The sequence below is a fragment of the Wyeomyia smithii genome, chromosome 2 (assembly GCF_029784165.1).
Source record: "Wyeomyia smithii strain HCP4-BCI-WySm-NY-G18 chromosome 2, ASM2978416v1, whole genome shotgun sequence".
Taxonomy (NCBI): Eukaryota; Metazoa; Arthropoda; class Insecta; order Diptera; family Culicidae; genus Wyeomyia; species Wyeomyia smithii.
Genome location: NC_073695.1, coordinates 173,237,503 through 173,250,446, shown reverse-complemented (window position 1 = coordinate 173,250,446; position 12,944 = coordinate 173,237,503). Strand labels below are relative to the sequence as shown.

The 12,944-nt window shown below is 36.2% G+C and overlaps 1 protein-coding gene across 4 annotated transcripts in view; it reads right to left on the bottom strand.

Annotated features, from left to right (window-relative positions):
* Positions 1 to 308: 308 nt before the first annotated feature.
* Positions 309 to 12,944, bottom strand: part of LOC129721382 (zinc finger protein 250) — a 61,882-nt gene continuing 49,246 nt past the window's right edge. Inside the window, exons 4-7 of one of the 4 annotated variants that reach the window (XM_055673893.1) lie at positions 12,150 to 12,942; positions 11,208 to 11,749; positions 11,034 to 11,138; positions 309 to 6,888 (exon numbers count right to left, since the gene is read on the bottom strand). In XM_055673893.1, coding sequence (XP_055529868.1) covers positions 6,367 to 6,888; positions 11,034 to 11,138; positions 11,208 to 11,749; positions 12,150 to 12,942 — 1,962 coding nt within the window. In that variant the 3' untranslated portion in view covers positions 309 to 6,366. The remainder of the gene's footprint in view (positions 6,889 to 11,033; positions 11,139 to 11,207; positions 11,750 to 12,149; positions 12,943 to 12,944) is intronic. The other 3 variants (XM_055673894.1, XM_055673895.1, XM_055673896.1) reach the window with 3 other exon arrangements.

The window sequence follows — 12,944 nt, the reverse complement described above, 5'->3', positions numbered from 1 at the left end:
GAAATTTATCACAATTCTGGTGTCAATTTCCTCGACGATGCCATATTTTTTAGAGTTTTCATAGATTCATTATTCAAATTGCTGAACAATTTCATTACGAATTCATGAATTAATCTTTTTCCAGCGATACACGGTTCATGCGATAGGAATTTTCGAAGCAGATGAATTCAAATATTAAAAAGCAAGTTTGGAGTCTCCAGGAAATCTAGTGGAATCATAAAATTCAGTCAAAAGCTACATGATGATTCATCGAGTGTCATTTATTGTGATATTGAACTCCAAACCATGGATGAAGGAATCTTGAAATATATTCGTTAAATATTTACAATAATTTTATTCGATCATTAATTTGATTCAATATCATAACTAAAAACATGAGAAGTTTTGAATTCCGAACTGGTCGTGTTTTAAAATGCCAGACTTTTAATGAGCCAGTTTCTAAGTGTTATATAATGGGATGGTTCTGTTTTAATTTATAAATGTCTTTGATTATGTTTTCGTAGCACAAATTTCTGTGTTTAACTTCAGTTTAGATGATATCTGTATGTGTCGGATTTGATTCATAATTGCCAAAAACCACGTTTTTTTGAGTTTTGGAATTCGGTAATGTTGTTAATACCCATTTATTGAGCTAACTGTGATTCCTAATAAATTATCATAAATTGGGGATTTGCTAATTTTCTGTCGTTTGACTTTTCTTAAAACTAATATGTGTTCACATTTATGAGTGGTGGAGGCTACAAGTATTTAAAACCAAGAACCGCGCAATTTTGTCAGTGTACTGTTTTCTTATGAGCATTATAGTGTTGTTTTCAAAAAATGCTGTTACTTGCGTTATTTTGCACCCAGGAATTTTTCACAAAAATTTGGGTTGATGCATCGCAAGACATATTTTGATTTGGTGTACTTTCAAATAATACCAAATATTATTTTTATCAGAACAATTGAATTCTGAATATTAAATCCAACATCGACAAGGATACAATTTAAAATTAGCGGAGAGCTTTGTTTGCACTTCAGAATCGCAATCGATTTTTCGTTATAAGGACTGGTTGAGAGAATGATTGAGAATACAACATGCGATTTTGGATAGCGGCTAGCATATGCAGAAAATCGTAAGAAACAAAGGGGTTATGATTAACCGCTAACCCGTGGTATCGCGCTATTTCGAAAGTAGACATTTGATTGACATGTTAGTTCGTTAATTTGTTCATACGGTAAAAATGTTCAAGCGACAAATTTTTGTAATATTTCTCATTCCTTTAAAGTTTGTTCACAGTTTCAATAAACAGGGTAGGTTCATTCGTAAAACGGGCGTTATTGTAGTTGATTGCAAGTAACTAGCTCAAAATACGGTTTAAATTTCTCTTTGACTAAAGTTTTGCTCTAGCTATGCGATCTACTGACTATTGCTCTGGTTGTGTGCGAATTATATTTTGTGTGTAATTTGATATGATTTTACAGAAATTACCGGGTTTTCAGTGTAGTTAAAATATTTGCGTTATAGATCGTTTGGTCTTGTTCAACTTGGTTAACCTTTCAATATAGTATGCACATTTTTATCACGTTCTGCATGAAATCAAATTTATCCAATAAAACTATGATTCAGTCTATTGTTTGTTGAGTAAATTAGTATGCGTAAATGAAGATGCCATGTAATCTGTTTATGTTCTGGCTATTTGTACTATTTTGTTTTCACGTTTATAATGCGCAAAAAAAATGTATTGCAGCTTGAAAATTTACGGTTTCACATTCTCCATTTCTGTTCCAAAGCAATTGCATATGCATCCAATAATACAAATAACATATAGCATGAAGCGAACAGATGAATGATTTTGGAAGACACCTGAGCAATTGATCAGTTCAATATTAAATATTGAAAAATATTATTACGGGGTGTTGATAGATGACCAGTGAACGTTAGCTCTTGGTCATATCAATACCGCTGAAAATGCTTGCGGCAGGCTGAAAACGATGTGTTCAGCATGTAAATTTCAGAATCATTTTTCAGTATCTACGAAATGTTTTAAAAATTTTATAAAATATATGGCTATTGTAAAATATAGCAAGATAGCAAACAAAAAATATTCCAAGTGGTTGGTTGAGATCCGTCTTATGGAACTGATTGAAAGAAGTTGATTAGAATTAATGATTAGACGTAATTGATAGGTTGTTAGGTTGAAAAAAAAAAAAAACAATCAAAAAAATGTGGCGATTGAATGATCTTCAATTTGGGAAAGCCACGAGTGAAGTTTGCTTAGAAAAAGAATTTCTCTTGTGCGTTCGGTTTTTACCAAGGGCCACAAACCTTATTAGAGCCTTATCTACAACAGTCAGGAACATTTTGGAAAAGTTTCGAGCGAGGAACATTAGAAAAATTGTTTTCATTATCGCTTTTACTTTATAAATAAAAATTTCTAGACATTGTTTTCGATGAACGTAATCAAGATCTATATTGTTCGGTTGTCGCTCGAGTTTCATACTATGCGATATCTCCAATTATTAGTATATTAGAACATGCAATTGCTTTCAGTTAGTAGTTTTAGTTTGAAAGAATTTCTTACCCATCAGAACATTTGCGCTTCGTTCGAGAACAATAATTTTATTTTATGCATGTTTTATATATCATCATCAATGTGGTATACCAATGTATTGCTTAGAATAAGAGATTTTATATGCTGCTTAAAGTTAGATTATTCTTGCTGTTTGAAATAAATCATATTCTTTCGCATAATATACTTAAACGATTGAAACTTACAGAAACTAATAAAATAATGCAATTAACCAAACCTATGGCACGCGCCGCTGTAGTGGGTCTCCTTTTCACAAAAAAAAAAAACAAAAATGCGTGGGAAAACAACATTGGTTAAAAATGCAATCGACCTGATATACATAATTGCATACGGCTTATCTAAACTTGTCCTAAAATGTTTTGGTTACTCCAAAATTCTCGTGTGTGACTCGCGACACGTTTGGGGTTAACTGTAATTTTAATTTTAACGTTTGGAAATGTTTTTATTCAACACTAACAAAAATTCCAACTAATTAATTAGAACTGTGTCCGAGACGTAAAATAAAAACATTAATTTAGAGCATTTTTATCACAGATTTAGTTTTTCTCTTTTGAATTCACGATAAATTTTTATAGCAAGTTTGAAGGGAAGATACTTAATAAAATAAAAAAAGAAAATTCGAAAAGTATCCATAAATTACTCATTTCATTCAAACTGGCAGGCGACTTTGTTTGAGGAGATGTTCTATCCCTCACACGAGAAAGGATTGTCCTATTCTTCGTCATACCAATAGTTTCTCGCATTCACACATACACTAATTAAAATAATAGTTATATTTAGATTTTAGATATATAGTTAAAATTGGCCTAAATGTCAGATATCACGAGTCTTAGTCTTTTTTCTGGATCAATTTGGTTATTTTTCCTAAATCTTTCTTCAGTAATTTACTTTTGGTAATTATGGCCGTTGTCTATTATATGTTTCAAGACGGTCAAGGAGAAAAGAGAAAATCAACAAACCGAACTCTATCTGCTTGGGTTTTCAAACATATCAAATTAATGAGTTCATTGTGGCACGATGTTCGACATCAATTCATAGAACAGTATTATTTCAGCTTTCTTTATACACATTTGCGATTTAACAGCAAAGCTTTATCTGGAATCTCAGAGCACAGGGATTATTTTTGAGGACATCAAATTAAAATTTTTAAGAACATCATCATTCTTTTGAAGGTGGGACAAGATGCTTTTCAGGAGTTTCCAATCAAAATCAATAATGTAGGCTCAATCAATAATGTAGGGCTTTTCAGTGAACCGTGGAATGCTTGTCTCTAACCCGATATGCTTGAAAATGCTCTTCCAACTATCGTAAAGAACCGTAGACTTTAAGTAACGTTTACGTAAGTTACAATAATTGTAATTTATCTGATACTTCATTGTAATTATTTTCAAATTGTGGTCTGGTAATTAAATACATCTTGCGTCCAAATCGAAAGTGACAAAAACTAGCAATTTCGAAAAAATACTACTTTTGGGTTCAGGCTACTGCTGTGATTCCAAAAAAATATTTTCGCTTGTAAAATAAATAAAAAAAAAAGTTATGAAGCCCTCTTGCTGTAATCGCAAAACTTTCCAAATTTTCTGTCAGCCTGGCAATAAAAATTATTTTAGATCTTCCGGTTTTTGCAGAGATCCGTATACCTTTTAATTCTTTCTCTCTCTATATATGGCAAGACGAATTCCTTACAAACTACAATTCACCATCCGTTTCCTTTGCAACTAATTCTGAGCTATTTCAATCGTGCTTTTGTGCGCGAAATTGTGTCTGCAGCGAAAGCAAATGCCACTGAGTCCTATGGAGTATGTATTTGTAACTGGGGATGTGTTGCTGTAACACTGGCTTATCATTAATTGTTCTTGACGCCGCGTTTACTTCACTTAGGTTCCCATGGCAGTAATTATCACGTTTCAATAATTGGTTTATGGTTTATTTGATTACTCCAGTCTGCTGCCTATTGAGAATTATCGTCGTTGAAGCAACGTGCGTATATCTGTTTTAGAGTGTTGTTTTTGTTGCTTGCGAGTATGAGTTGAAAAACAATTTGATTGAGGTATTTTAAAATATTGATCTTTGTTAACAGAAAAACAAGCATGTTTTAAATTAAGTTTGATCAAAATCCATTATTTGCATTAGCTATTGTTTACCCTGCTTGGTTTTGTATATGTAGAATAACAAAAGGAAGTATTGGGTAAATATATAATTGCGGTTTCGGTATTTTTCTTTATCTTCTTGTTTGTTCTTGCGTATGTGTTTCTGTTGTTGACTCGTTTCGTTAGCTAGCAATATAAATATAACAATTGATGCTTGTCTTGTACATTGTTCAAGCGTTCTTGCTGTTTTAACTATTGTGGGTTGATGTGTATGAGTATGTTAAACTTAATTATGCTATTGCTGGCTGGTTGTTCGTTCATTTTTATGTCTATTGTATTGTTTATGCCATCAGTGTTGGTAGCATAAACATGATAATTATCATTTAACTATCCTGTTAATTATTTAATAAAGTTTTCCACTGTTAAAAAAGTTTTAATAAAAATAGCACCATCTGTTTTGTTATTGTGAAAGTTATATAACTATGTTTTGTTCTTCGGTTGCTCTATGTTTAGTTAGTTTTGTTTTCATTTACAGTTGTGTTTTTCTTCGTTTGCTCTGTAGAGGTATTTAGCGTAAGCTAGTTCTGTTGTGTTTGGTGGACTTATGAGTGGAATTTACGATCGTGCTCTACACCAGAAAGGAAACGGGTGGAAAATTCCTAATGTACAACAGCTAGGCACTCTTGTTTCTTATACATTAATCTTCATACGTCTACCGTTGCCCGGAAAATGTCTAGACTTTGCTTTCATATTGACTTTTGGGTTATATTAGAAAATTTTAAATTCTGTTATCTCTCCAATTTGGCATATACTTTACTGGTAACAACTACTTTTCTAGATTGAAACATTTGAACCTCGGCTAAGCCTGTACACAGTGCATGCAATTTGGAGATTTTAGATTGTTTTATTTCTGTTTCAAAACACGCACACAAAATATGGTTCAAACAATACTCCAGAAATGTACTGCGTACGATTGAATGTGATTGATTGGCTTTATGAAGGTTTAAATATTCTGTTTTAGATAATGTGCAAATTTTTCACTTTTTTCTATAGCAGTCTGAATGAAAGTCATGTGTCGTTAACGTATAGCACCGAAATGCGCATTTTTTAACGTAACGTCAGTCTTTGGGTTCAATTCATATTCGAACGAGCATATTTAGGTATCTGTAACAAAATTGACAGCTTCGTTTCTTGATAGTTACTCGATGAAAATTTATTGGCGTATGCTGAAAACTATGATATTGTAATTTTCAGCGAAGTATCCATTTAGCGTACCGATGGTTTTGAGTAATGATATAATATTATTCTGAAAAGTTAAAAAAAGGAAAAGTTTTTAGAATAAATATTATGTAATCTAGTCTCAATGACGCTATGTTTTTTTATACAACTCTGAAGCTTGTATCACAAATGCTTCGTAATATGAACGCGTCACAAAATTGGGAGAATATAAGTCTTATATTTAAAAAGTGAAAAATTTGCACACTTCCTCAAGTATCTCCAAGTTTTGTTGACTGCGTGCCACGCTTTACGTAGAGTTTTACAAAGGGTGGAAACTGTAATGTCAATAAGTTCTTCCACTAAATCTACGAATATGCATGAATACTACAAGCTTTTCAATGATGAATTGCAATTAATGCCGGTGGGCCAATGGGCGTCGAGTGCGGTTGCGGAATTTCTGGATGAGGATGACCGCCCAACAGGTGTCACTGAGCTGCAATGGTTTGGGGAGGCGCTGCGATTACAGCAGCTATTGATGTCGGAGCCGCCGTTACGGTCGTTGCAGTCTGATTTTGCTGTGTATTGGGATTGGATCCAGCGGTTGTGGACGACTGAGCAACAGTTGGCCCACCGCTGGCTGGTGTATTCGAGGTTACGACAGTAGCTCCTGCTATAAATGGTTGGTTAAAGGGTGAACCATAGCATTGTGGAAAATACAATTCATGTTTTACTGGACCCATTCGTTGGATCAAGTTGTTTTGCTTGTCCACTAGAAAATTTGGTGATACTTTTTGTTCTAATGCTGCGTTATTATTGTTGTTATTATTGTTATTATTATTATTATTGGTATTGTTGTTGTTATTATTATTTAACGCAGACATGGTAGCTAATTTACGCGACTTTGATGAATGCGGATTCATGTGATTATCGATGTGCTTCTTGACCTCTTGTTCAGTCGCAAACCTTCTTCGGCAGTTTGGCATGGGGCAGCAGAATGGTCTGTCTCCCTAAAAAGACAATGAATGATGAAACATAACTACTGAGTGATTACAAGTAGCGTTAAATATAATAGAAATATTTTTCGATTCCGTTTAAAAAACTTATTTAAAGTAACTTCATTCTAAGGCAACTTATTACTGCTATTAAAATTCGCAGTCTCGGAAAAGGTTTTAAAGTTTTGAAGGTTTAAAAAAATACGAGTCCACTTTGCAACTTCGAGTTCAACCGAGCCGAGACTTCGCCTAAAAGACTAAGTTGACGGGAGCTGCGTAGCCGCAAGGTTACACAGTTTGCATTGTCAAGCGAATGGTTGTAGGTTCGAATCTTAGTAGAAACAGGTCATTCGATGTCAAACTAAGTATGGGTTCATTTCCAGGCTCCCCACCACTTACCCTTTCTTTACGCTGAAATATATAACACCCAGAGCTACCGGATTTTATTTTAAAAAATCTGTATGCACCCGTAAAAAATCTGTATTTTTCTGTGTTTTGTTCGTGTACCTACAAGTGCTTGGGTTTGGGGTAACTTGGCTTGGAATCCGACCTTAAACCTTGCCTTAAACCGTAAAAAGGTTGGGTAAAATTCTTGAAAGAAAACTCAGGTCTATAAGCGTGATTTTTTCCTATGAAAGCAATCGAATCAGGTATTTTTGTTCCAAAGCTTTCCCGCTTAGCGAAATGTTGGATGTCCAGAAGAAATGAGAAAGGAAGTTTCTCGCTAAGTCAATGCCGGACGCCCAGCAGAAGTCGAACAGAAGTAATAAAAGGGCAAAAGAAGATCGTTGGTTGTCGTCAACGCAAATACAATATAAATACAATCAGCCGCAAATATTCCACGTTGTGCGAAGAAACAGATTTTGAAGCCTACTCGCACCAATACGAATTCCCATTTCTAACTGTCAGACTGCTTGTGAAAACCGAGGAATCAATGCAAAAATATTGCTTTCTTTTTCTCTCACATAAACAATCCACAAGACAGTTACGATCAACTGATTTCCGTTTTTTTTCAACTTTTTCAACAGCCTCAGGTATGCTTGAAGGATCGCAACGTGAATGCAATCCGGATCGAGAAGCGTTAAAAACAAACGTTGTCCGATCAGTTGTCCTTTGAACAATATTTATGCGAATCGGCCAGTTTGGCCGCTATTTGGGAAATGCATTCGAACAAATGAAAACTGATGCTCGGATCTGTTCGGATGAAATGTTTTTGAGGCCAACCTACCAGTTCTTTAGTTCGAACACTTTGAAATTCTGTACAAATTTGTATTAAAAGTCAAAATTCTGTATTAATTCTGTATTCTGTATCATTTCTGTAACGTGGTCAAAAAATCTGTATAATACAGAAAAATTTGTATACTTGGAAGCCCTGATAACACCTTTGCGTGACTTCCTCTTAACAAAAGCAAAAGTCCCTCTTATTAATAAAACTGGCCAGAAGGACGCACGACGAAACTTCACCAGGGAATTATAATTGGTGATATTTGGCAAGAGGAACGAGCATCGGTATAGTAGAACAGTAAGCGTGTAAAAGGAAGAGTACCACATTACACACAAGCACTGAACAACAATATCGCACGCTTAGCCTTGGGGCTAATAGCGGTCTCGATCAACTAGATTATAGTTGAGAGAATTCGTTATCGATATTGTTTTCGGCACATTTTGCATGCTGTAGGATAAGTACAAGGATACACCGTGCCCCAGTGCTGAGTCGAGGAAATTTCCAGCTCGAAAAGTTCCTTGACTCGATCGGGAATCGAACCCGACATCACAACCGTGTGGGAGAGCTAGCCGACCGACATCGCTAACCACAGAGCCACGGGGACCACACAAGCACAAGCACTGATAAACAATAATAATAAGCATGTCACTTCTCAATAGCGGTATTGCTTCAAGGCGACATCCATAAATTACGTAACGCGAAAAATCCAATTTTTGGACCCCCTTCCCCCATATATAACGAAACGTAACGCCGACACCTACCCCCCCATAAAAATTACGTAACGCTGTAGAAGGATTTGCTAGATACAGTCATGGAGAAAATAATAAATACACTTGCAGTTTTGGTTAATTTTACATATTTTGGGCACTGATTTTAGGTGTTATATGATGTTATGTTACGTCATTACGATCTAAAGATACAAAATATCTGGAATTTCTCTGTGTCGGTGATTCCGAAAATTTTTTTGCGCGAGTTATTGTTTTTAAGGTGGCGAAAAAAATAAATACACTATCGAAATATATATATACAAATCAATCCAAATGAACTTTATTTCTCTACATATCGTTAGCAAAGTGACCTTTCACGTTACAAAACTCACTTTCAAAATTTCATGGCCTGTCCTTTGTTTTGTTAAACCATATTTATTCTTCGTGGTATGTTTACCACCAAGTTTTGCATTTACGACGTTTCATAAGTCTGTTTCATTCTTTAGATGATGCGTTGCAACGTAGGACTTCTCAATGTTTATGATCGTTATCCTCCAACGAAGAGGCATGTTTTGTTTGGCATACGGAAGCATCACGCAACGTAAAATATCTTCATAGTTGTTAGTATTCATAGTCTATGTCAGCGGTTCTCAACCTGGGGTACGCGTACCCCTAGGGGTACGCGACAGCCTTCAGGGGGTACACGAAATAAAAATCAGTAATCAGTGGGACGAAGCATTTTTTCTTTATGTTATTTAATTTGTTTTTCAATCTTGCTCTTAAAACATGGCTGTTGCAATTAAACAAACCATAGTTTAATTTCAAACCTGAACTAGACTACATATCGCGATCTACCACTACTCTCACCCTCTCTGCGAAAACAAACCAAGACAGAGGGTACAATTGATTTGGAAGGTGTTGACAAGAGGTACGCGGTCAAAAAAAGGTTGAGAACCGCTGGTCTATGTTATAAAATGAATGGGTTCCACACCAGCATCAGAAAACACCACCACACCATTTTGTGGTCATTTACAAATTTTACTACTTTCTTGGCTATTTGTGCGTTAAAGGCAGTATTTACCGGTCTTCTCACCAGCTGCTGACCGTTTAGACCAAAAAGGTTAAATTTCGACTCATTCGACCAAAACACGATGTGCCATTTATTTGCACCCTAGTTTAAGAACTCTTTAGAAAATTCAGTTCTTGTCAAAATGTGTCGCTTTTGAAGTAGAGTAAAGTTTTCTGTGCACCTAGGCGGTCGATTTTACTTCCCTATGCCGAAGAAAACATGTCACTTTGTAGGATCTTTATGCAGTATAACGATCCTAAACATACAGTATTGAAAACTTGAAGATGATTTTCAAACGAAAATATAAAATTATTTGGCCAGCGCAGTTTCCTAATTTAAATCCTTTAGAAATTCTATGGAAGATTGTGGCAGTCTAGGTTGCAAAGCATCATCCAAAGAATAAAACCGACTTATCGAACGTCGTACAGGCAGCGTGAAATGCTAGCCCAGCTTCTACTCGTGAAAACCTGGTGGTAAACATACCACGAAGATTGAATATGGTTTTACAAAACAAAGGGCAAGCCACAAAATATTGAAAGTGAGTCTTGTAACGTGAAAGGTCACTTTGCTAACGATATGTAGAGAAATATAGCTTATTCGGAATGTTTTGTATATATATTTCGATAGTGTATTTATTTTTTTCGCCACCCTAAAAACACTAACTCACGCAAAAAACTTTCGCCACCCCTTTGGCATCACGCCATGTTTCAAGGGCTACCATCTCAACATATGTAAAAACGAGATAGCATATCACCGCTTCTTTTCATACATGTTCATCTTTCTGCTGACAGCGGGCACAAATTAATTTGAGCCCAGGACATGAGTTCATTGTCATTCACTGTTACTCGGTATAGGGATGCCAAAGGCTCGACTTTCGCAATCACCGACACAAAGAAATTCCAGTTTTTCTCCGTTCCGCTTTGAAAGCGAGTTTCTGCAGATCGTAATGACGTAACATAACATCATATAACAACTTAAATCAGTACGAAAATATGAAAAATTAATCAAACCTGCAAGTGTATTTATTATTTTCTCCATGACTGTAGATTATTGGCGTTCGCATGTTTCGATTAGTAATTCATGGCATGCGAATCATTAATTTCTTTTTATAGGAAAGTAAAAAATAAATAACTAATAACATGAATCGTAATTTTACAACTACCTGGTGTGTTCGGGTATGCTGATCGAGAATTGCCTTCTGTCGGAAATCCTTGCCGCACTGGGCACATTTGTAAGGTTTCTCGCCGGTATGTATGCGAATATGCTGGAATAGTGATGATACATTTTACTTTACAGTTAAAATAATCTTTATAGAGATGCGTTCGAATTTTACCTGATTTAGTATCGTGCGCTGCCGGAAAAATCGCGGACAGTATGGACATCCGAATGGTTTCTCATTTGTATGAATCCGGAGATGCTGAGTGAGATGTGACTGTTGTCGGAAACGTTTGCCGCATTCTGGACATGGGTACGGTCGCGATTCGATATGAATGCAACCGTGCTGAAGCAGTGTACTTTTCTGTTTGAATTCTTTCTGGCAGATCGGACATCGTACGTACAGTGGCATTCCTGCAGATCGGCCGTGTTGTATTACATCCGGAAGCATAGCTTTCGTCCCTGGTGCTTTGCTCAGGTAGGGTAGGTTGTTTCCGAAGATAGAGTGGTTGACAACTTTTGTGTCTTTGAAATACGATGGATATTGAAGATTAGTTTCAGGAGAGAAACAGCCACGAGACTCGGGTGTACCCTGTGAAGCATCATCTCCAAAGGTTTGTTCGTCTTTGGGTTGACCTTCTTGCTCTGGTGGGTAAGGGACATCCTGGGGCCATAATGTAGCATGTGGGCCATTTTTAAAAATTAAATGCGGAGAAACATCTGTAAAATAATGAAACGTTTATTCGGTTGTTCAATGCAATGTCCTCTTTAATTTTACTGTTGATTGGGTGGCTTTGATTCATTTTTGTTAGTAATTTTTAGAATTTGTTTCAATTGATGTCAAAAATATTGTTTTGGGCCAATTCGTTTTTTATATCAAAAGATAATTGAAAAAAGAACTATAACTGCGTTAACGTAATATCTTACTCTGCACCCGTTATTGTTTTATTATTTTGGGGATTTGAGGATTAATAACCAAGTCGTTATCTGAAGATACTTTGCATTTATAAACATCTTCAAAAATCGACCAGGGTTAATTTAGATCAGAAAGTTAGTATAGCGTGTTAGCAAACGGGTGGTAAAACAAATTAAAAATAATCAGAAATAATCGATCGCTCGCCTTGGTGGGTGCGCACGTGCTGATTCAAAATGGCCTTTTGACGAAATTTTTTGCCACATTCCGGATACGGGCAGCCGAACGGCTTATCACCTGAGTGAATTCGGATGTGCTGATTCAATATGGCTCGCTGTCGAAAAGCTCGCTGACAAAAAGGACACACGAAAGGTTTTTCGTTGGCATGAATCCGAAGATGTTGCGTCAAATGTGATTGCTGGCGAAATCGTTTACCGCACTCGACAGCCGGACAACCGTACGGACGAGAATCGGTGTGAATCCGTTCGTGCTGTAGAAGGGTACTCTTTTGTTTGAAGTCCTTTCCACATGTTAAACATTTGAAAAGGCGGAGATCAGATCCTTTGGGCTTATGAGCTCCGTTGGAGACTGGATGATGAACTTGATTGCCATGGAGTAAATCTGGCATTGCGTATTGCTCCAAATGGTTGCCATGTTCCATTCCCGCTGGCATAGCAGATAGCACTCCGGATTTGTTCAAGTAGTGATGCAATGGAGCAAAACCTGGTGGAGGTAACATCGTAGGCTGCGGTCCATGATGACGCTGCGTGTAGTAGTTCAGATCTGGTTGCGTTGATTCCGGATAACACTGCTGCGGGTTAGAAGCACTCTGTTGCTGCTGCTGTTGTGATGTTTCGATTTGTGGGTTATGGTTGTTTTGGCTAGATTGTTGATTTGGATGTTCTAAAATTTGAGAGGGAGATGTTGCTTGTCCTGTCGGCTGAATTTGGTTTAGAGGTGTGTTATGTTGCTGATTGACATTTTGCGATATATTTTGAGCCT